Source organism: Balaenoptera acutorostrata, chromosome 5 (genome assembly GCF_949987535.1).
Source record: "Balaenoptera acutorostrata chromosome 5, mBalAcu1.1, whole genome shotgun sequence".
Lineage (NCBI taxonomy): Eukaryota > Metazoa > Chordata > Mammalia > Artiodactyla > Balaenopteridae > Balaenoptera > Balaenoptera acutorostrata.
Genome location: NC_080068.1, coordinates 134682152 through 134708500, shown reverse-complemented (window position 1 = coordinate 134708500; position 26349 = coordinate 134682152). Strand labels below are relative to the sequence as shown.

General features: G+C 34.3%; 1 protein-coding gene across 1 annotated transcript in view; it reads left to right on the top strand.

The window, feature by feature from the left end:
- LOC114236481 (40S ribosomal protein S28-like) overlaps window positions 1-24471 on the top strand; it is a 61720-nt gene extending 37249 nt beyond the window's left edge. Inside the window, exon 2 of the mRNA XM_057546328.1 lies at window positions 24247-24471. Coding sequence (XP_057402311.1) covers window positions 24247-24471 — 225 coding nt within the window. The remainder of the gene's footprint in view (window positions 1-24246) is intronic.
- Window positions 24472-26349: the final 1878 nt, after the last annotated feature.

Here is a 26349-nt window from a genome sequence, read left to right as displayed (position 1 = left end):
TTTTCAGTATGTATTTTAAAAATTGTGTTTAGAGAGGAATATAAAAGTAAAAGAATAAGATTTTCTATTTTTGCATAGATTTTGGAAAAATAGCAAATCTCTGTTGCTTACTGTTTTTCTCAATTCATTTCACTGCTATCTTCATAGTTCTGTATTTTGTCTTCCCTTTCTTGCTCTCTATTTTTTTTCTTAGCCAATCTCTGTCATTTCTACAGTTGACCAATTAACAGTATGCAAATAGCTTTCAGATTAAAATGTCCAGTCCAGTTCCTTTGTCTGAGCAGCATAATTACATATCTATTCCTTGCTACATACTTGGATCCTAATATTTTTCATCACCTCAACTTATACCAGAAAATGCTGTTTTTTCACAAGCTGGATGTGATTATAAATAATGAGATACTACCTTTCTGTGTCTCATAAAGGAGCTTGAATTTACTCCCCAAAAAGGAAACTCAGTTTTTCTGCTTCCAGGAATATAGAGTAGGCATACTTTTCCCAATTCCTCTCAGAAAGTGTTAGCAAAGTATAACTAACAAGTGTAATCCTAATATATAAAACAAACATTAGAAGACTCTAAAAGGTGGAGAGAGGACAGTTGGGCTAGAGATCTTGTGATATAAGAAATGACATAGGGAATAAGGAGTTCCACAAGTTTTACTTTTGCTTCATATATCTCAGGCTTGTAGCTAAAGAAGCCAGCAACCCAAAAATGTCAGCAGATGTAGACAAAAAGAAATTAAACTTAACCCTCTTTTTTAGCCAAAGGACCATGAAAGGGGCATCCTAGCAAAACATAAACTTTTATATAATAACCACTATACTCCAGAAAAACACAGCAGAAAAGACTGTGACACAACCACCCATGCCAGCATAGGCCAAGTTGGAAGGGCAGACATCCAATGTTGCCAAATTGTACTACGTCACCTCTAATGCCCTAAGGTGGTATCAAAGAAGGCTGAGTAAGGAGGCTGGACTTCCATCCTCAACTGGCAGAGACAAGGCATTCCTCTCCCTTACCACTGGTTAGAGGAGGTCTAGCAGGTAGATATGACTTCCATCATAGCCCAATAATAAAGATGCCATCAGCATCTCTTCCCCCTGGTGTCAGTGGAAACCATATGGAGAACAGTAATAAGACCCTCCTACTCCTTCCCATCAACTGCCAATGAAGATTTAATGGGGGGTCAGCACTCTCACCTCTACCTAGCACTGACAAGGAGCCCACTCCTTAAGCTGTCAAAAGTGGCAGATGGGGAAGGTGGACTTTTACACCATATGCCACTGAGGAGGTGGCACCACTCCTCACCCTGCTGAAGCAGTTCAACCAAAATAATAAAAAAACCTTTAAACAAGATCCAGAGTATGATAATATAATACACAAAATATGCAGATTTCAATAGAAAATCACTTGTTATACCAAGAGCCAGGAAGATTTCAAACCCAATGAAAAAATATAATCAGTAGATGCCAAATTGAGATGACAGACATAATAAAGGGGCAGGACAGCAATAAAGACACAGACATAGAGAATGGACTTGAGGACATGGGGGGCAGGGAAGGATAAGCTGGGACAAAGTGAGAGAGTAGCTCTGGCATATATATATATACTACCAAATGTAAAATAGATAGCTAGTGGGAAGCAGCTGCATAGCACAGGGAGATCAGCTCAGTGCTTTGTGACCACCTAGAGGGGTGGGATAGGGAGGGTGGGAGGGAGACATAAGAGGGAGGGGATATGAGGATATATGTATGCATATATCTGATTCACTTTGTTATACAGCAGAAACTAACACAACATTGTAAAGCAATTATACTCCAATAAAGATGTTAAAAAAACAAAAAGCTAAACAAAACAAAAAAATGAGTAATTACCAACACATTTAAAACACAAAAATATAAAATCTCAGTAAAAAATAAACTATTAGTAATAAAATAAAAGATATGAAAAAGAACCAAGTGGAAGCTTAAGAACTAAAAAACACAATAACTGATATAAGAAACCCAATGGATGAGGTCAGTAGAATAGAAAGGACCAAGGAAGAATTAATGAGTCAGAAGATAGAACCATAGAAATTACCATTTAAATTTCAGAGACCAAAATAAACTGAAAAAAAGATGCCTCAGGGGCCTCTGTTACTATAACAAAAATTCTCACATTAGTATCATTATAGTCACAGAGGAAGAAGAGAGAGCAGAAAGAAAATTTACATGACCATATCACTCAATGCAGAAAAAAAGCACTTGACATGCATTCAATACCTACTCATAATAAAAGCTCTCAGAAGAATAAGAAAAGAGGACAACTAACGCATTTTGATAAAGAAAATCTATTAAAAAAACTAAAGTTAATATTACATATACAAATGATGAAAGATTTGATGCCTTTTCTCTAAGACTGAGCAAAAGGCCAGAATAACAGCTCTCATCACTCTTACTCAACATTAGACTGGAAGTTTTTGCCAATCCAATAATGCAAGAAAGAGAAAATAAAAGTCATAAAGATAAGAAAGGAAAGAACAAAACTATCCCTATTGCAGATGACATGATTGTGCATGTAGGAAATACCAAGAAACCTATTTAAAAACTCCTAGAACTGGCAAGCAAGTTCAACAACTTTGTAGGATGCAAGATAAAAGTTCAAAAATCAACTGTATTTCTATATACTAGCAATGAGCACATGAATTCCAAAATTAAAAATGTAATACTATCATTCAAAAAAAAATACTTAGGTATAAATCTAACAAAAATGTATAAGACTTGTATGCTGAAAACGAGAAACCATTGATGAAAGAAATCAAAGAAGACATAAATTCATGGAGAGAAATACCATGCTCATGGATTGCAAGACACAACATAGTACAGAATGTCAGTTCTCCTCAAACTGATATGGAGGTGTGACATAATAACAAATAAATATTTGGTCTCCATCCCTGGTTCCTGGCACAGAGCTCATAAACCCTTGAAACCTTCTAAGTGGTAGGGGTTTGAGGAACATCTTTTGTTATTCATGATAAGCTCCTTTCAGCCACACCTGACTTTACATTAATGAGGTGACTTTTGGAGGTTGGGGCCTGGTTGCCATGGGAGCCAACCATGTAATTAGAGGGTTGGAAATTTCAGCCCTATCCTCATGACCTTGGGAGAGAGTTGGGACTAGAAATTAAGTTTAATCACCAATGGCCAATGATTTACTCAGCCTTGCCTATGGAATGGAACCTTAATTAAAATCCTAAAAAAAAGGGTTAGGAGGGCTTCTGGGTTGGTGACTATATGGAAGTGCTGGGAGCACAGTGCATCTGAAGAGGGCATGTGAGCTCTGCACTCCTTCTTATATACCTTGCTCTATTCATCTCTTCCATTTGGCTGTTCCTGAATTATATCCTTTATAATAAACCAGTAATAGTAAGCAAAGTGTTTTCCTGAGTTTTGTGAGTCCTAGCAAATTATCAAACCCAGGAAGAGAGTCATGGAAATATCCAATTTATAGCCAGTTAGAAGTACCAGAGGTGTGAACTTGTGATTGGCATCTAAAGTTGTGGGCAGTCTTGTAGGACTGAGCCCTTAACCTGTGGGATCTGCACTACCTGTGGGCAAATAGTGTCAGAGTTGAGTTAAATTGTAGGACACCAGTCAATTTCCATCAAGAAGACCATTGTTTGGTATAGAAAAACTATATATCTGGTGTCAGAAGTAGGGTGAGTATAAAAAAAATAGGTTTGACACTTTTCCTATCAAAATCACAGAAATATTTTTGTAGATCCAGACAAGGTTATTCTAATATTTATATAGAAATGCAAAGGATCTTCAATCACTAAAACAATTTTGAAAAAAAAAAGAATAAAAATGGTATAATTGTGTACCAAAGATTGTACTATTGATATAGATACTGTGTAGTATTGATCAGATAAGCACACAGATCAATGAAACAATAGAGAACCCAGAAAAAGCCCACATAAATATGCCCAAGTGATGTTTGACAAAGGTTTAAAAGCAATTCAGTGAGGGTAATATAGCCTTTTCCACAAATAGTGCTAGAACAAATTGGACATCTATGGGTAAAAAGAGGAAGCTCAACCTAAGTCTTATATGTTATGCAAAAAGTAACTAAAAATGGATCACAGGCTTACATATGAAATGCAAAGATATAAAACTTTTAGGAAAAACGTGGGGAAAATCTTAAGAACTAAGGCTTAGGCAAAGAGTACTTAGACTTGACACTAAAAGCATGGTCCATACAAGGAAAAATTGATAAATTAGACTACCTTAATATTAAACTTTTCTCTGCCAAACATTCTGTTAAGAGAATGAAAAGACAATATACAGACTTGGAGAAAATATTGCAAACCTCATATGTAATAAAGCACTAGTATCTAGAGTATATAAACACTCTCAAAACTCAACATTAAAAATATCATCAATCCAATTAGAAAATGGAAAGAACATGTGAAGAAACATTTCACTAAAGAATATATTTGAATAGGTTATGTATTAATCCCCTAGGGCTGCCATAACAAAATATATATATATATATATATATTTTCTCACGTTTCTGGAGGCTAGAAGTCTAATATCAAGGTGCTGTCAGGATTGCTTTCTGGTGAGGACTCTCTTGCTGGCTTGTAGGTGGCCTCCTTACCCTCGTGTCCTCACGTTGCCCTTCCTCTGTGCACTTGCAGAGAGAGAGCTCTCTTGTGTCTCTTCCCCTTCTTATATGAGAACTTCCACATTATTAGCCAACAGGGCTTTTAACTTTTAGTGAGATAGGAATAGACATAATTGTCTTAGATTTAATGTAGACATTTAAGGGGCTCTTTTGTTTAAAAAAAAAAATCCAAGACAATATTATGAATGAAGGCAATATAGTTGAAACAAGGCTTCAAGATAACCAGTTTAAACTTGTAAATTTCTTTGGAGCAACATCTCTCTTATTTTTCTTACAGTATATTACTTGTTTAGAGGTAAATCTAGCACTTAATTTATATGCATAATTAATTTATATCCACTGCTTGCTTGTCACTGTAGAGATATGTCATAGATAGCTAAAGGGAATTAATTTACAGTTTTGTTTTGTTTTTTCTTTATGAAATTCTGGGGTTCACTACTGGGATTTTGAGTTTTGGGTTCTTTGCATGGGTATAATCATTCTAGTAGAAATGTAAGAGTGAGATAGAAACATCAGAGCCTGTTTTATAGATGTACAGACACTGAATGAATATATTGTCACATATTTTTCATATTGATATATCACAGAACAAGAATAACACAGTATTCTGAACTTCAAGTCCTTTATTCTAGTGATTAAAAGTGAATAATATTTTTTAAAATGGCTAGTCTCTATTTCACCTAAGCTCTTTACCAGTTCTCTCTTAATAAGTTCTGGGTATATACACACAAATCATAATTTGAAATAGTATCCCTGTCCTTAAGGCAAGGATGGTGGGATGAGGAGTAGATGTAATTTAGTTACGGTTTGGGACAAATATTGGGAACTGGGTGAATTTATTGTGTGTGTGTGTGTTTTTTTAATCCCAAATTTTTCCTAAATATTTTATGTGTTACACTGCTTTTTCCAGATAATTATCTCTATTCTCTACTGGGTAGTTACTATGGACTTAGCCCTGTATTTGTTGATTTTACCTACCTTACTTTGCATGCCTGTAAAGGAGGTATTGTGACTACTGAAGCATTAATGGCCCACAGGTAATGATTCACTTATGTTACCCAGTGAGAAGACCCTACTCTCTACCAGTAAACAAGGTACCCATCCACACTCAGTGGCTCTTGGCAACTTGGGTAATCAAAGCAATAGCTTGAGGTTGTGCATATAAAACTAATTTAAAAATGTACCAAGTTCATTTCTGAAAACTATTACAGATTCAAGGCTGATTAAATTGTATGTTTTTTTTCCTAGAGGCTTTAAGAAAGAATTTGTTGAAGTTGAACTAAGTGAGCAACACAATTGCTCCTGTTTAGTGTGGCCAAGCTCTAATTTGCAACTAGGATTTTAAGGAAACATGGCCCTAATTGGTGGGTCCATAATATATATTATTTAGCCATTGCAGAGTATGGTTGTAGATTGTTGAGGCAACAGGATTTTTAAAAATAAAGGAAAATTATTACTGCCATGATTGCAATTAAAATAATTTAATTACTATGTGTCTGCATAGTTTTTACACCAGAACACAAAAAATTGAATTATTTGTGAGTATAACATATGAGAAGACAATATAAAAGTTAACTATATGTGTATTTATATGTAAAAACTAAAGATTAATTTATTAAAATAGATGATATTAACAGGAAGTATTTGATGAAACCAGGTTAACTGATACTATCAAATTACTTTTTAAATATGAGGAAGAAAATATTAAAAATATATCTTTGCTGCATATACATTCAAACCTTATACAAATGTGCTAAAAATAATTAAAGGTTTTAGTGGTAAATTAAAACTTTAATTTAGAATATTCTGAAAGCTACTGTTATTATGACATTCACATATTTTAATATAAATATTTGTGGCAATGAACAGACTATTTTGAAATCAACCCTAGGAGATGGTATATTCCATGGTCCTCAAGATCTTTAGGTACCTTGTCTCCAGTGGCCACTTCCAGACACATCTTGTAATCAGCTAGTACCTTGTATCCACAGTGCCACAGCCAAGCGTCTTCTGTGTAGTCTGGCAGAAACTAGCAATGACTCTTGCTTCTCTTTTTTCTATAACAAACCTTACTTATTACTTGTCTAAAATACTTTACATAAAATGAAAGGGTAAACTAGCGCCAATTAATTTATATCCAATTCTTAAACCCATTTTTATTGTCTCAGGTTATGGACACATATAACATCTGAAAATATATATAAACATTAAGCATTTCCCTGGGTTCATGAAAAGTCAGCAAAATAGTTTACATCAGCTAAGAAAATTAAATTATGACTTCACATTTAAAAGTGATGTTCCCTTTGTTCCAGAGAGGCCATAAAATTCTATACTGTAGTGACAATAAATCTAAACTTCAGACATGGAATTTTGCTGCTTCAGTTCTTTTCAGGCTGTGTCATTAGTTGAAATAACTCCCCAAGGCTTATGTACACTTTAAAGATTTTTTTCAGTGCTTGAAAAGAACATTTTCTAATAAAATCCCTTACTCTTAAAGCTAAAATAATCAGTGTATCTAAATTTGTTTTGACTACACCCATTATTTAAAGCACTTTTACCCAGAATTCCTGACTGGCAGTGGGAATTCTCTGCATTGCAAGCTGACCCTGTCTTGGATTTAAAACCTACTGGGGCATCACTCATATTGTGGTTACAGTGTTAGCTAAAGGATTCTGAAAACTGTTAGTAATATCACTTTGCCAGAATCCCTTCCTATACAGTGTGATCAGAACAATTATAGCCTAAGTTTAAATGGACAGGAGTAGTGTTGACGGGCAAATAAACTATTAGGGCTTTCAATTATTTTCATTTTATTGACATGTTGATGTAATATTTGTCCTACTTTTCACCTTGTCACTGACTCTCCTTCCTATTCCACTCATAAAAGAGATACTCCATATAGAGAAAAGGGTATAGCATTTTCAAATTTGGATTTTATAACATATTGATACTGCATGTATAATTTATTATTTTATGAACTTTATTTTAATTGAGAGTAGGATTTAGCAAAAACATGGAAGTATGGATTTGTCATTCTCATAATTACATTACATGATATTGTATTGATAATCTTTTAAACTTATAGCTTTTATTATATGTCATCCACAAAAGCAAAATGGTTTTGAATATGAAATAAAACAATTAATCAAAATATATTAAACAACACAACATCTTGCACTGGCTGAGAAGCAGTTATTGCTATCCTGTAAACTGTTTTCCAAATATGAGCACATAGAGGAAAAATTGGGCCAATAGAGCTGTTCTAAGGTAAATTGGCAGCCCACATCCGTAATTTTTCTACACATAGCTTATAATTCAATAAAACTTGATATCTGAGCTTTCTTACAACATAGGTATGAAATTGTTTCATATGTATATCCATACACGTTGTCTTCCTCTTTTGTAGGTTGTGTAGCATTCTTCAATGCTCTAAATATGGCAGGAATTAATTGATGTGTCATGATATTATTTCATTTTCATCCATAAAAAATATGTGGAATGATTTCAAATAAAGCCTATGATTGGGTCAAGTTATTCAATACTTAAAGTAAGAAATATATGAGCATTCCTGAGGTCTCTTAGTTAAATGACCTTCCAACCTGTCCCTAACTTTCCCTATTTAAATATCAAACCTATGATTTTGAAAAAAGTTTTAGAACATAATGTTATTTAATTTCCTACATTTTTGTTAACCTTCTCCGCTTATAAAATAATTTTAGCGCTGTACTTCATCTAGTCTTAAGAGTGCCCATCACTTAATCACAACATATCAAACTCTTTAATTAAATTTATCTACAAGACACAGATCAGATGAGCCTGATCCCACTGGTGAACACAGATCAAAATGCTGACATCTTACAACTACACTAATATTTAGAATATTAGGGTGACTTCTCTGCCATTATGAAATGAGATTCATTGTACTTTACAGTTTAAATTGTCATAGGTGAGAAGAACTGAGTTAGACTCATTTACCATTTTCAGTTTAGATAACTGAATATCAGATAATCCTGGTAATGGGATAATATATTGATTAATTTTCAAATTAACAAAATCTTTTTTTTTTTTTTTTTAATTTATTTATTATTCATCCTTGGCTGTGTTGGGTCTTCGTTTCTGTGCGAGGGCTTTCTCTAGTTGCGGCAAGCGGGGGCCACTCTTCATCGTGGTGTGCAGGCCTCTCACTATCGCGGCCTCTCTTGTTGCGGAGCACAGGCTCCAGACGCGCAGGCTCAGTAGTTGTGGCTCACGGGCCCAGCTGCTCCGCGGCATGCGGGATCCTCCCAGACCAGGGCCCGAACCCGCGTCCCCTGCATTGGCAGGCAGACTCCCAACCACTGCGCCACCAGGGAAGCCCTTAACAAAATCTTTTAAAAAATCAATGTCAAATATTCTTAAGGAGATACACGATTCTGATCTGACAATAGGAGGTAAGATAAGATGTAACAAACAGCACAGGTAGTAACAAGTAGCACCACCAGGTAGGCAGCTCCTGCTATAGGCTGAATCTTTCTCTTCCCCTCAAATTCATATGTTGAAACCTAAACCCCAATGTGATAGTGTTAGGAGGTGAAGACTTTGGGGGGTAATTAAGTCATAAGGATAAAGCCCTATGAATGGGTTAGTATCCTTATGAAAGAGGCCCCAGAGTGCTCCCTTGCCCTTTCTGCCAAATGAGAACTCAGGGAGAAAATGGCCATCTATGAACCAGGAAGTGGGCCTCCACCAGACACTGAATCTGCCTACACCTTCATCTTGGACTTCCCAGACTCCAGAATTTATTGTTTGAGTCTATGGCATTTTTGTTATAGCATCTGGAATGGACTATGACAGCTCCACTGTAGCTATTTTCAACAGGCACATGTTGAATTGCCAGTTACTCTGGAGATTAGTCTTTAAGTATTAAAATGGACAAAGTTGTACGTATACTCACTGCTTAAATTTAACCTTATTGTATTAGTATGTTTTGGCACAGTAAGAAGATAATTCAGCACAAATAATAAAATGGGAGATACCCAGGTATTATGTTTGCCCATAGACAGACTTTTTCTTGATTGTATACTTTATAAAAAAAAAAAAATTTGTTTTTTTTTGCTAACATGGTAATATCTATTTAAATGACCTAAAAAAAAAAAAAAAAAAGAGAAAAGGCACATGTATCTCTGAAACTTGTTTGTTTTTGTCATTCACTAAGTTACTGTGAACAGTGTGACTTTTTCAGATAATTTGTAGAATCTCTCATTGTCATTTCCTCAAAATAATCTCTTTGGTTCAGTGTAGTGTTGATGCTAGTTTTTTGTTTTCATCCAAAAACATTAGTTGTTCAACTCTTAAAGCATTAATTAATATCTTATCAAATGGGTAACTGGAGAGTTTAGGACCAGATACTAGTGGCTACTTAGTTATAATTTCTTCACGTAGACTTGGATTGTGAAGTAAATCCTTTCTATTGCAGTGGAAACATTTGATAATGGTATTATGACCTAGAAATCCTAAATGCTGTATGTTATACTTGAATCTAGAATTTAACCATATTTTTACATAATTGTTCACACAGGGGAAAAAGAGAATCAGGAAAAGCTTTAAAATTTAGAAATTTGAGAGGTATAGAAATATTTATTTCCTCAAAATGTGCACTCTCCTGCCCTGGTACAATATTTAACATTCTTATCTCAGCATTAAATAATTCAGGTGTAATCTCACATAATTAAAGGGTTGTGATGATAACATTGATACAAATTGTTGATTTTTATTTGATCATATGGTAAATAATTCAAGATCAAAAGGAAATGAAAACAGTAAAATATGACTTTAGCCATAGCCCCAGCATTATTATTATATCTCTAAATAAGAAAGAGAATGAAAAGGCAGGAAATAAATAGATAAAGAACCCCAAGTATAAAAATTGTATTTTAATAGTGTTGTATAATTGACACCCAGAGTAATTAGGTAAATGAGATATAATGTACTGTTTCTTCCACTGTCACCTGTGAAGAATGACCTCAAAGGCACAAGCTCAGTAATTGCTCTAATTACCAGAGATTTTCCAACTCAGGTAGGTTAAAATGAAAAATATAAGTTCATCCCATCTCTCTTAGACACCTTCAAATAGTCTGGGTATATTACTGCATTACACGTTGAAACAAAACTTCAACTGGGATGTATTTTTATAATGGTTATGATTCTACTGGTCCAAAGAAATGCCTGGGCTATTCTTAAACTTTAACCTCAGATTTGGGTGATTGCAAAGAATTCTTTTAAGCAGATATTCTTAGTTTACTTTACATTGATACACACACACACACACACACACACACACACACATAGAATATATATGTATATCTTCAAGTTTACAAAATCTAATGAAATCATTTTAAAGAGAGAAAGAATCTTGAAAGGTTGTTAATCTTATCTCTTGCCTTCAGGAAGACCTATAAATAGAGTCGTTGTTCCTGATTTTTTAATAAAACAAAACTTTTGGAAAAAAGCATATTTTATAATGTTTTCTGAAAGCTTATTTCAAGGTTTAGCCAACTATGCTGTCAGAAAATTTCAAAATTAATGTAGCAATTTCGCAGCATAGTAAAGTCTGCAGATCTAATCTCCTTCCTCAAGCCCCTTAAATACAGAAGGAGACACTTTATACATCCTGGCATATCCTAAGCATCACTATATCAGAAACAACCCCAGGTGAAACTGTAGGGAAACAAATCAGAATTGCTTGCAGACTCACTGCAGTCTGCCTACCTCAGGCACCTTCGTTCCTCAAACTTGAGTCACAACCCTCAGAAGGTCAGCCTTCACCATGGAGTCCTTTATAGACCTTCCATTTCCATGCAGCACCATGTTTGGGATATTTTCAATTTCCTCAAGCAAAACAGACATTTTTTTCTTTTATTTGCAGAACCCTGAGAGCACCATTTTTTAAAATTTGATAATGTAAACTGTGACAGTGTGTTAATGAGGGCTGAACCATTTGTATATTTTAATTGTAATTTTCTGGAGATAATTATTTCACCTCGATTCAGAGAAGTGCCTCTAGCGATGGGAATTTCATTCCAGATGTAAAGAGAGCAGGGCCCCGTGGTAACCTGGAACTCTCACTTTTCTGTCTTCTCTTTCTGTGTTATTTGCACTCTGTGTTTTTAGTTCACGGCTGGAGACAGTAGGCTTGGGGATTGGGAAGGGATCTGATATTACCCAAAGCACTTCCAGCTCTGTGGGGAAGATGCTTACCTTGAATTGGGAACTCGAGCAGTGACCTTTTCTTCTTTTCCTGAGCTATGGTTACAATATGAAAGAAACTCAAATTTAAAGCCTAATCTCACCTTTCATTCATTTACCAGTCTCCTCTGTCTCTCTCAAGAGGATGCGTGGTCATGCTTTTGGCCAACTTTGATTCCAAACAGCAAATGATGGTGGAACGAAGGAAGACATGTTTGTCGGCAGAGACTCTGCTTTTAATTCTGTCCCAGATTGTCACATAATTAGAAGCTAGTCAATTTTGTTTTTATATTTAAGAGTTAAAAATAACAAAGATTTATGAATTTAGTGAAAATCGTCATGGGGGAGTTTCAATGCTCATTAAGTTCTCTGATACACACAATTTTAGATTTTATGGAGAACATAGCATGAAAATTGTATGCCAGCCTGATCTCTCAGGAAAGATTGACAGTAATCTACATAATAGCAATGCCAGCTACACAGCATGCTTGTATTGAAGGGGAAAAGTATCAGGGAAGGGGGTGGGGTTAAGTTTAAAAGGATAGAGCAGAGCAGTAATTAGGACAGCAGTGGTAAGATCACAGGACCATGGACACTTTAGCAAAGGACATAGTTTCTGGAAACCTAACTTTCAAGAATGGGAGTAAATCCCACACTGCTGGCTAGAAGACAAGCAGAGCCTATCTAGTCCCTGTCTGTTCTGAAGCTCTATGCACTTACTTCCCCCATGGTTTCAAATTCATGTATTATTTGGACATTTCCAATTCTCATATTTATATTCCACTAAGTCTAGAAGAAAAGAAGGCATTGGTATTCTAATTTTCCCAGCAAAAGATCTAAAGATCCTTGAGTTATACCCTATACAAACCCAAACCAATCTCTAGGGCCAAGAGATATTGCTAGTCCCACTTTACAGATGAGAAAACTAGTTATGAAAAAGTAATGAGTAAAGTGTTTATGGTTGTAAACAACTATGAAGGCTGTTTTGCATGAGGAAGGGAAAGCTTCCTTCAGGATTAGTATTCAGAAATATTGATCCTTTTCTGAAAATCTTAAAATTATTCACTTTTACATAAATTTTTAACTTTAGCTTAATATTTCAGAGGATAACAATAATAAAAATGCATAATGTTGTTAACAAAATGTAAAGTTCATATATGCTATTCCTTTACATCTTTCTTTTTTTTTTTTACTGTTGGTTTGACTTTTTAAAAAAATATTATTTATTTTTATTTTTTACTGAAGTATAGTTGATATACAATATTATATAATTTACAGGTATACTATATAGTGATTCAAAATTTTTAAAGATTATACTCCATTTATACTTATTATAAAATATTTACTATGATTCCCATGTTGTACAAAATATCTTTGTAGCTTATTTAGTAGTCGGTACCTCTTACTCCCCTACCCCTATATTGCCCCTCCCACCTTGCTTCTCCCCACTGGTAACCACTAGTTTGTTCTCTATATCTGTGAGTCAGCTTTGTTTTATTATATTCACTAGTTTGTTGTATTTTTTAGATTTCACATACAAGTGATATCATACAGTATTTGTCTTTCTCTGTCTGACTTATTTCACTTAGCATAGTGTCCTCTAAGTCCATCCATGTGGCTGCAAATGCAAAATTTCATCCTTTTTTATGGCTGATTAGTATATATACCATGTCTTTATCCATCCATCTATTGATGGATGCTTAGGTTGCTTCCATATCTTGGCAATTGTAAATAATGCTGCTATGAACACGAGGGTGCATATATCTTTTAGAATTTGAGTTTTTGTTTCTTCTTCAGATATATACCCAGGAGTGGAATTGCTATGTCATGTGGTAGTTCTATTTTTAGTTTTCTGAGAAACCTCCATACTGTTTTCCACAGTGGCTGCACCAATTTACATTCCCACCAACAGTGTACGAGGGTTTACCTTTCTCCACATCATCGCTGACTTTTGTTATTTGTGTTCTTTTTGATGACAGCCATTCTGACAAGTGTGAGGTGATATCTCATTGTGGTTCTGATTTGCATTTCCCTGATGATTAGCGATGTTGAGAATCTTTTCGTGTTCCTGTTGGCCATCTGCATTTCCTCTTTGGAAAAATGTTTATTCAGTTCTTCTGCCCCTCTTTTAATCAGGTTGTTTGTTTTTTTGATGTTGAGTTCTATGAGCTGTTTATATATGTTGGATGTTAACCCCTTATCGGTCATACCATTTGCAAATATTTTCTCCCATTCAGTAGGTTGTCTTTTCATTTTGTTGATGGTTTCCTTTGCTGTGCAAAAGCTTTTAAGTTTAATTAGGTCCTCTCTGTTTATTTTTGCTTTTATTTCCTTTGTTTTAGGATGTAGATCCAAAAAATAGTGCTATGATTTATGTCAAAGTGTGTTCCGTCTATGTTTTCCTCTAGGAGTTTTATAGTGTCTGGTCTTACATTTAGGTCTTTAATCCATTTTGAGTTTATTTTTGTATATGGTGTTAGGTATTCCTTTATACTTTTTTGTTTTTATTTTCCTCTTGTGATCAATGAATAAAATAAAACCATTTTTGGAAGATAGACAAAGTTATAAATACCAACTTTAAACTCACTATGAAGAGACTAAATGTTAGACAATATTTGGTTTGAAGGATACATTGCTTTACTCATGATGGCTTGTATGAGGAATCATCTCATCGCTTTAGTTCTTTCTGTCAAAATAAAATAAGAAATGATATGATATTATGTGAGAATCATAATGCTCTACAAACAATAAGGCATGGAAGAAAGATAGAAGATGATATGCTATTAAACATAACTTTTCTAATTCTAATGCTGAGGCGTAAATGCACGATATCAATGTATGTTGAGAATGCCCGCTAGCATTCAGTGTTCACATTAATAAGCATTATACACCTCCGTGTTCTTTACTCTGACTTTCTAGAATTTAGTTGTATTGCATGTGTAACATATGATATGCATGACTGAAGAAAGACATGCAGTGTGTCTAAAATTAGTGGTGGTGAAACTCATCTCAATATTTATAAAATATTAAATGAGATACATACATACATAGTATATTTGGGTGGGACTATCTATCAAAACACCTTAATCCTAATAATGTTTGTCATTTATGTAAATTAAGATTTACATTTAATTTTGTTTGTTCTCATTCAGAAATCAGCGTTTTTTATATATATATATATATATATATATATATATATATATATATATACCCTATTTTCAGATTTTCACAAACAGCAAGTGTGCTTTATTAAATAGTTTTAATAGTTATTAAAATTGCCTAACTTACAGATGTATCTGTAATATTTCATTTTTTTCTTTTAAAAAAAGTACATTACTGGCCAGTTTTAATGCTCCAATATTTTCTAGATATGACATATTTGATTGGTAAAAGTAACTTTGGCTCCTGTTTCCCATCTGTACTCTGATCAAAATATTTGTTTTACAAAATTTTCCAAAACCAACTGAGTTGGTGAACTTTTCAATATTGTTTCATTTTAGAAACAAATATTTTATTAAACCTACAAATATTTGTTGAGCACCTATTATTCCAGGCATTCTCCTAGTCACTAGGGACAAAGTAATGACAGATAAAACCCCAGCCCTCATATAGCTTACATTTTAGAGAAACAAAAGAATCAATAAACAAACATCAAATTAAATCAATAATATCAATTTATCTACTGGTTATTACCAAGGAGAAAATACAATATGACTTCAGAAAATAAAATAGAGCTTGTGCCGTGATGTGGGATAGGGTGTGGCGGAGTGGTTTAGGAAGAATTTTCCCTTGGCCATGAGAGCTGGAAGGAAGCCATTTCATCCCTTGGTGAGGAGGAAGACAAAAAAGTTTTCATGGAATTAACACCAAGAAATCTGAACATTTTACAGAAATTCTAGGATCAAGAGATTTACAAACAATCTATTAAAAAAATAGGAATAACCATCATTTTCTGGTGAATAATTGATGATTGAAAGAGGTCCATGAGTCACAGAAGTCCAAGCTTTCCATTTTAATGACAGCAAAAATAGGAAGTGGGCTGTGGTACCTAGAATCCTCCAGGAAAAGATATGACTGCATTCCTTCTAAGTGCTATAAAATGGCTTTTATTCCGTTTCTCTCCTTCACCTGACTTACTTCAAAATGAATAGCTACATAATTTTGTCTTCACTGTTGTTTGTTTTTATGTATCTCTTTGGCTGTATGTCTTGTGTTGGTTAGAATCAGACAAAGCTAATTAAAAATCCCTATTCCAGCTCTGAAAATACTCTACTTATAGAGATTACAAGTACAGATTTGCTGTGAGCAGCCCAATTCAAGCCCACTTTTGGCAAAATTATTAATAATGTTCTTTTCAGTCTCAAACTGTACTCATTTAGACACTAAATTCAATGTCACTACAGCTATAGAAGATGTCATCCTTACTTTGCTGGGATTATTGATAGAATATAAATACCCTTCATCTGAATTTATGCAATTAAGAAAATTGAATTTTTTTAAATAAAGAACAGTGTGTAAGAAATGTAAAAGTATTTCCAGTATTAGATTCTTCAAGAATGCAACAATATAAAATCCTATCTTTTCTTAAATTCTCTTATTTATTCACTGTTTAAAAGTACCCTGAAGCCACTTTTATTTGAAATTCACAGCTTATTTGTAGTTCTCAAAGCACTTAACATAGTTTTGACAGGTGATTTGCAGTCAATAAATCTTGAGTGAATAAATAAATGTAGAGGAGGTCATTTCTTGAGGAACTTAAATCTAACTTTAAGATATTAGCCAAAGTAAATAGTATATAACTATAGGTTTATTAGTTTGCAGACTAAACAATGTAAAAAATAAAAGAAATAGTGACAAAAGGCAAAATGCTACATGGACAAAGTTTTTCTTGTTCCATATAATTTTCTTCATCCTGAATAAAACCAAAGAGCTTACATTCTGAGAAATAAGCAGTTGTTCCTAGGCACAGTTGTAACTCACTGTTAGTAAATGGGTTTTTAGTAGCCAAACTCCATGAACACAAGCAAGTTGACGGAGAGATTGAGTTAATGAAGATAATTATAATATTATGGAATTAAGGGGACAGTATAATTTAAACAAGACCACTTTAGGAAATGAGTACAAAAAAAACAAATCAACAAACAACTGGGAAATCTATCAGGGGAGGAAAAATAAAATCAAGCAGATGAATGAAAGTATATTAAAAACATGATGTGTGTTATGCAGATGTCTTTGACTATTTCAACCATAGTATAAAAATGAACTCATGTTAGTAACTGGGCTTTCATCCCTGAGGTATCATATCCAGAAAATGACTAGGGCCTGATGACTGTTCCTCAATATATTTGTATTTTTTATGACTCTGATAATAACTGGGAAATTAGGAATCTTTCTAGTTTATTGAGGCCAATGACTAAGGGCAAATCTGATTAAACATCATACCCTATTCTCCTCCCTGGAACGTCATATACCATAGATTATCATAGAACTTCAAACATAAAGTTATTTACTTTTATCAAATTATAATAATTGTAAAGGTCTTGTATTGGTTTAAGTTCATGTTATAAAATAGTCATCCTTTAACTTATTTCATTTGAATAATCAAAGTTTCACTACAAAATAAGTTTACTAAATATCGAAGATGAGTTACATGTCCATTTAAAATATAACATTTAATTAGAAATTAATGAAATTAATTTCATTCTCAGTACTTATTGCTGGTTCATTTATTTAGTCATTCAGGAAAAATGTCACAGCTAGTAATGGGCAAAGCATAACATTTCACAGCATAGAATCTTATAGTGAAAATAGCATCACCTTGATCTAAATATCAAGACTAGTTACTATTTTCTAGCAAAATTATGGAAATTTTTATTCTTATAGTTTGATTTTCTTTGTCATGTTGGATGTTAGGTAGTTCTTTATTCACTTTGTGACCCATTGTTATTAAGTACAGATCACCCTGTATTATGTAACTTATGTATCAAACATTCCAGACTTCATCTTCTTTTCCTAAACTTTTTTCTTTTGCTTTCTTCTTCTAATTACATTTCACATTGTTACAGTGTGTGCATAATTGTAAGTTACCTTTTGTTATTTTAGAACAAGTTTTTAAGCAATGTTTTGCCAACAAATGATATTAAATATATGATTGTAGAGAACAAGAAAAAAATAATTGGTAAAGTGTCTTTCTAAATCAGGTTCTTCTTCCTGTGTTTCCTCACACCCTCAGAATCTCAAGGAATAAGACTTGAGATCACAGTTTACTTCCTACCTCCCAAAACCTTGCTTTCTTGGTGGAATTCATAAACCTTAGTTGGCTTGATAAGTATAGCTAAAGAAATTTATCTTCTGCTAAAACTAAACCTGTTTAATCTTAAGTAGAACACACATTATATGGTTGAGTCTTTTTAAACTATCAAAGCAAGTAACAAGAATGGCCCATCTGAAGGAATTGTGCTTTTACTGTAGTATCAAACAGGGATGCTTTGTGTCAAAGCATTTATCAACATATACCTTTTCCTCCCCTTCATCGTCTATCTCTGAATGTTTGGTTTTGAGGAAGACGTTGTCATCTTATATTTGTCCACACCAACAATAGATATCAAATGGAGTTAAGTAAACCAAAGTGATGAATAATAAGAAAAAACATGTGATTAGAGAGAAATAGATTTGTATTTTTAAAACTTTCTTCAAAAAATGCCTCTATTAATATAAACAAAAATTAGTTTTTCAGTATATATATATTTCTTACAAAAAAAATTTCTCCCCACAATGTCTGAAATTTGAGTATATTTCCTAGAAATATTGTGTATTCATTAAACAGTTTGTTGAAGATCTGCTCTATTGCAGACCAGTTTTAGGGAGTTAGGGACTACTATTCTATGCCCACATACTGTGTCTACTTTCTTCTGGCAGAGGCTGACCAACTAGAGTCTACATCCTCCAGCCTCCTAAGGAGTTATGTGTGGCTGAGGAACTAACCTTTTTCATGGCAGGAAATGTGTTCTTGTCTTAACTCAACTCCTGAAGTTCACAGAACTAGGCTGAAAGGCTACCAATAGCCAATGTGAACAAATATTGTCACTGTTCTGAGCGCATCCTTCTCAAGACTCTGTTCCAGCAGGTCACTTTGGCCCCTCCCCTGAATCGGCCCAGACCACCCTGAAGCTGCAATCTGGGAAGAAAAATCCATGCTTGGTACAGCGTGTCCTCTTGGACTTGCTGGGACATGGCGTCAGGTGTCCATTCTGATTTCTTGTTGTCTATAGCATACCAATTATTAAAAATGTTGAAAATAACCCCTGAAAATAATTGTTGCTTAAATATGTGCTATATAATTATCTTAACATAATTATACAATTTGTGTATAAAGCATGCAAATGTAATTATTATTAAATAAAAATCCTCCTCAAATATTTTTTAATCCATCTATAAGGAATCAATTTAATAAGTTATGCCATACAGTGTAGAACTATGCAGCCATTAAAAAGAATGAGAAGAAATATATCTATATGGATCAATATGGGTAAATCTCTAAGCTTTTTTTATTTCCTATTTTGCCTTCCATATATATTTAAAAATTTTTATTTTATATTGGAGTATAGTTGATTTACAATATTGTGTTAGTTTCAGGTGTACAGCAAAGTGATTCAGTTATACATATACATATATTTATACTTTTTCAGAGTCTTTTCCCATATAGGTTATTACAGAGTATTGAGTAGAGTTCTCTGTGCTATACAGTAGGTCCTTGTTGATTATATAATTTATACATAGTAGTGTTGGTTATTCCCAACATCCTAATTTATCCTCCCACCCCACCTTTCCCCTTTGGTAACCATAAATTTGTTTTCTAACTCTATGAGTCTGTTTCTGTTTTGTAAATAAGTTCATTTGTATCATTTTTTAGATTCCACATGTAAGTGATACCATATGATATTTATCCTTGTCTGATTTACTTCACTTAGTATGATAATCTCTAGGTCCATCCATGTTGCTGCAAATGGTATTATTTCATTCTTTTTTATGGCTGAGTAATATTCCACTGTATATATGTACCACATCTTCTTTCTCCATTCCTCACATCCATCACCTCACGTATTTATCTTTTTTTTTTGATGAGAACATTCAAATTCTCCTCTCTTTGCAAATTTCACTTACACAATACAATGATATCAACTATAGTCACCATGTTATACATTAGCTCCTCTGATCTTATTCATCTTATAGCTAAAAGTCTGTACGCAATTTTTTTAAATTAATTTTTATCAGAGTATAGTTGCTTTACAATGTTGTGTTAGTTTCTACTGTACAACAAAATGAATCAGCTATACATATACATATATCCCCTCTTCATTGGATTTCCTTCCCATTTAGGTCATGGCAGTTCATTAAGTAAAATTCCCTGTACTATACAGTATGTTCTCATTAGTTATCACTTTTATACATAGTATCAATAGTGTATATATGTCAACCCCAATATCCCAATTCCTCCCCACCCCCCTTTCCCCCTTGGTATCCATACCTTTGTTCTCTATGTCTGTGTCTATGTCTGCTTTGCAAATAAGATCATCTATACCATTTTGCTAGATTCCACATATATGTGTTAATATACAATATATGTTTTTCTCTTTCTGACTTACTTCACTCTGTATGACACTCTCTAGGTCCATCCACATCTCTACAAATGACCCACTTTCGTTCATTTTTATGGCTGAGTAATATTCCATTGTATATATGTACCACACCTTCTTTATCCATTCATCTGTCGATGGACATTTAGGTTGCTTCCATGTCTTGGCTATTGTAAATAGTGCTGCAATGAACACTAAAACTATTTTTAGTTTTTTAAGAAACCTCCATACTGTTCTCCATAGTGGCTGTATCAATTTACATTCCCACCAACAGTGCAAGAGGGTTCTCTTTTCTCCACACCCTCTCCAGCGTTTATTGTTTGTAGACTTTTTGATGACAGCCATTCTGACTGCTGTGAGGTGATAACTCATTGTAGTTTTGATTTGCATTTCTCTAATAATTAGTGACGTTGAGCATCTTTTCATGGGCTTTTTGGCCATCTGTACATCTTCTTTGGAGAAATGTCTATTTAGATCTTCTGCCCATTGTTTTGATTGGGTTGTTTGTTTTTTTGATATTGAGCTGCATGAGCTGTTTGTATGTTTTGGAGATTAATTCCTAGTCGATTTCATCATTTGCAAATATTTTCTCCCATTCTGAGGGTTATCTTTTTTTTTTGTTTATGGTTTCCTTTGCTGTTCAAAAGCTTTAAGTTTAATTTTGGTCCCATTTGTTTATTTTTGTTTTTATTTTCATTACTATAGGAGGGGGGGATTCAAAAAGATATTGCTGCAATTTATGGCAATCTACAGATTCAATGTGATCTCTATCAAATTGCCAATGGCATTTTTTGTGGATCTAAAACAAAAATCATAAAATTTGTTTGGAAACACAAAAACCTCGAATAGCCAAAGCAATCTGGAGAACGAAAAACAGAGCTGGAAGAATCAAGCTCACTGACTTCAGACTATACTATAAAGCTCCAGTAATCAAAACAGTATGGTACTTGCACAAAGACAGACTTATACATCAATGGAACAGGATAGAAAGCCCAGAGGGGGAAAAAGAACCACACACACCTATGGTCAATTAATCAATGCCAAAGAAGGCAAGAATATACAATGGAGAAAAAACAGTCTCTTCAATAAGTGGTGCTGGGAAAACTGGACAGCCGCATGTAAAATAATGAGTCTAGAACATTCTCTTACATCATACACCAAATTAAACTCAAAATGGATTAAAGACCTAAATATAAGACTGGATCCTATAAAACTCTTAGAGGAAAACATAGGAAGAATCCTCCTCAAAAATTTTTAAAGCACCCTTCTTGTAAAATATTGTTACTTTGTAATTAGAAAAATGTCAGCTTGAAGGTTCAAAATACATTCCATGTTTGAACAGGTTTCATTGCTTTTAGAAAAGGTGTGATAAGCATAAAATAGAGACAAAAATAAATTTTGCTTTAAACTAAAATTTGCAGACTAACCTTATCACTGTCATTTCCAAAGCTGTATTAAATGAGATTACTGGCTAATTATATATGCCTGTACAAAGAGTCCTAACAAGAGTTTACACAAATATTACTACTCTATTGAAAAATCAGTTTCCTAACCTTCATCTTGCACACTCTTTCACTAATAATGTTCCTACTCTAATAGAGTTTACAGTCTATTGTGGGGAGAGGCATAATGCTAAATGATTACACAAACACGTGTACAGTTTCAACTGTGACGTGATTTACAAAACAGGTACATAGCACACTGAAGTCCTATTAGCAGGAAAGTTGGCCTAGTCAAGAAACTCAGCAAAGTCTCCCATGAGGAAGTGAAGTTTAGCTGAGATATAAAGGTTAATAAGAAGAGTGGAAAAGAAAAATGAAAAGAAATTCAGAGGAGGCAGTGGCTTTTGCATGGACTTGTAGGGAGCAGAACATGTAGGAAACGGACTGAAGGAAGCCCACGGCTGGAGCATTTGACTCACGGCAAGATTTAGCAGCGGGGGGGCGCTGAAAGGTAGGTACTGGGCAGCTGAGACAAGCACCTGTAGGCCACGTTATAGTCTATTTCTTGCCTGCGATTAGTCTCCATAAAACTAAAAGTGTAGAGGATTTATTGAGAAAGCATTTAAAGTGCTTCTCAAACTGGCGTGTGCATCAGAATCACCTTTGGTCTGTTTAAACATAAACTGTGGAGAATTAGCCCTGGACTTTATGATTCAGGCCTGAGAATTTGCATTTTTAAAAAGTTCCTGGTGATGTCCATGCTGCTGATCTGGTGAGAACACTTTGAGAATCACCAAAACTCAAAAATAACTGAAGAACTGTAGTATCCCACTTATCTATTGCTACATAACAAACCCTTCAAAACTTAGTGACCTAAAGCAATTTTTTAATAACATCTCATAGCTCTGTGGGTTGATAAGCTTGGCTGGGTTGCTTCCTCTTGAGGGCTGCGGAAAGAATCTGTTCTCTGCTTCTGGTAGTTTTCGGCAATCTTTGGAGTCCCTTGGCTTGTAGATCTCTGCTTTCATTCTTCCAGTGTGTATCTTTCCTTCAAATTTCCCCATTTTAAAAGGACACTAGTCATATGGGATTAGAACCCACCCTAATGATCACATTTTAACTTAATTATCTCTGTAAAGATCTTATCTCCAAATAAAGACACATTCTGAGATACTGGGGGTTAGAACATTAACATTTGAACTGGGGGGGGGGGGGTGGAAAACATAATTCAACCCATAACATAAGAGTAGCCCTGATTCAAAGGGAGGGACTCTAGGAGGATGTGGATACTGGCAGTTTTGGTTCATTTATTGGGCTGGATTTTCATATTATTTCCATATTTCCTTATTTTGAGAAAATACCAGGTAACAGGGAAGTATGGAAGAAACTGCCAATTTTTTTAAAATACAGATAGTAAATGCTTCCACTATTCCTGTATTAACCTCACTCATTCATTCATTCTTCTTTTCATAGTCAAGTAATATTTACTGCCAAGAATAGTCAAATGCCAGGTGACTAACACAACAAAAGACTGTTTTGTTTCTACATTGAAAGGAAAAATATGAACTTTAATCTTTAAAAAATTCACCACTGGCATTATCAACTATTAAAATTGAAATAAATAGAGGACAGAATTTATTGCTTTTAATTGTATACAATTATGGTTAAAATATCTTCTTTCCCAATTGGTCCTCAAATATCATGTCCTCCTTTAGTTTTACTTCAGATGCAGATGCAAAATTATTGTTAGAATGATAAATAAATTAGGAAAAATATCCTCTTATCCTTTACAAGACTTCAATGTCACAGTTTTCATGATGTAGTAAAATTCAGGAATATGTTACTACAATAAATTTTTACTCTCAATCACTTGAAATTTTTTAAAAAAGAGACATTCCAACTAAAAACTCAAAACTTTTACTTGTACAAAAGATGTTTTAAAATATATATTTAATTTAGTTGTGGTACATATGATTAAGTGAGAATTTAATCATTTTCTTTAAGGAAAGAAATAGAAGAAACATAATCCTCCAACTCATATTACTGAAAATAATTTTATTTTTTGCTTTTATTTTTGTTAACATAATTTAATTCAATGTATTAGAGAACTATACACTGATGACTTACAATATACAATTTTTGAGCTGGAAACTGGTGCTGTAACACTAAACCAAATAGGCCAGTTTTGTTGGCCTATTCCTCCCTTCTTGGAGTGGATTTTCTATTGGGAAGGCACATATCAAAAAGCTAGCCTAGCTCTCCACCCAGCCGCTGACAGGCCGCCATCACAGACACGAGCTGTGTGCAGCCCATCATTGCCAGAGTCACCAAGGTGCTGCGCAGGACCGGTTCGCAGGGACAGTGCACGCAGGTGTGCGTAGAATTCATGGAGGACAGGAGCCGCTCCCTGATCGGAAACGTGAAAGGCCCCATGCGCGAGGGCAACATGCTCACCCTGTTGGTGTCAGAGCCAGAGGCTCAGAGGCTGCGCGGAACCATGTAACTGTTCTGGATGTCTGGGTCGACCACTTGGCCCACGAGGATGATCTGCTGTTAATAAATGATGATCTGCTGTTATATTGTATGTTAAAAAAACAAAAAGCTAGCCTATTACAAATACGAGAATTTATTAAAATGTATCTAAGTTTCAAAAAATGATAATTTAATCTGAAAATTAAAACAGAAAGGATATAAATGAGGAAAGATGGGTTATGTTGTGGTGTTTAGGGAGCGCTTTCCAGAGAGAATTGATAGCATATGTAAACATTCAGATATGACATAATCTTCAATATAGTATGTCTTTATTATTGATTAGAATTGTGTTGAAATTAATAGATTTTTTTAATTTATGAGATTTTTTAGATTGACGAGTCCTTTTTATTTTTTTATGAGTCCTTTTTAGAACCTCTGAAATCTGCATCAAAAGTTCCTTCTGCTACTTAATGCAAGTGAAATATAAATTTGAAAAATAATTCATTTATTCATATAGGCACAAAGTTTACAGGAGTATTTATGAATTCTCACTATTTTTCTAAAAAACTATTCTTCACAACACTTTTTATCTGGGGTAAGGATGAAACAAAGCAATGCATCATTCAGTATGTTAAAAAGCAAAACAGGGGCTTCCCCGGTGGCGCAGTGGTTGAGAATCTGCCTGCCAGTGCAGGGGATACGGGTTCGAGCCCTGGTCTGGGAGGATCCCACATGCCGCGGAGCAACTGGGCCCGTGAGCCACAATTACTGAGCCTGCGCGTCTGGAGCCTGTGCTCCGCACCAAGAGAGGCCGCGATAGTGAGAGGCCCGCGCACCGCGATGAAGAGTGGCCCCCACTTGCCGCAACTAGAGAAAGCCCTTGCACAGAAACGAAGACCCAACACAGCCAAAAATAAAAATAAATAAAAAGCAAAACAAATCCGATCCTCTAAACCAAACTTGCTCTTATGTTTCCTAATTTTCAGGGTTTTTTTTTTTTTTTTTTGTATTTTTAAAAATACAATTAGTAATACTGACTTTTCAAAAAGTCTAAACAAATAAGCAGACAGGCAATTGCAATGGGGAATGAATTAAGAAATACAAAAATCATAAGTATTTTCATTTAAGAGGAAATATAGAATAACTAGAGCAACTCTACATTTGGAATTATGTAATCTAGAGATGAATAAGAGGACACTTTATGTCCTTCTGTAACAGTAAGTGATACCACCTGCTTATAATTCCTACTGAGAAACAAAATTAGATTAGACTATACTGTAAAGATTGTAGATGATATGCCAGGAAGAATTCCTTGTTGTGGGGAATATAGCCACTGAATGACTTCTTTCAGTGTAATTGTTTCAGTAACACTACTTTATTTTTCTGTCATTACATCTGCTTTAAAAATATTTTCCATTTTACTCTATGTTCTGCAGTCAACAATTTTAAATAAGCATAATATATTCAATAAAATGACTATTTATCTCCTTAATATTAGGACTGATCTTGTAGAAGGGAATCCTCCTACCAAGTGCAGCATCTGGTCTACTAAAGCTTGTATTATTTGCAATGTTTTATGAAAGTCCCAGTACGATAATTTAGATTCTGTTTGAAGTAAGTGATAGAAACCATCGTTTTTAGCTTAAGCCAAACAAGGGAAAGGATTGGCAGGATATTGTAGAAATGACAGAACTTAAGGAACAGAATTTAAGGAGCAGAGCTCCAGACAATTACCTCAATAATAGGAATTTTTGGATTTTCTCTATGGAAACACTGCTGATCCTGAAAATTAGCCCACACACTCCCAGCTTCCCTGATTAACAGTTTCAAATTCCAATTCCTAGAGAGAGAATTTCTAGTTTGGGTTGAATGTCAAATAGTTATAGGTATTTGGGTAGGAAAATTCATG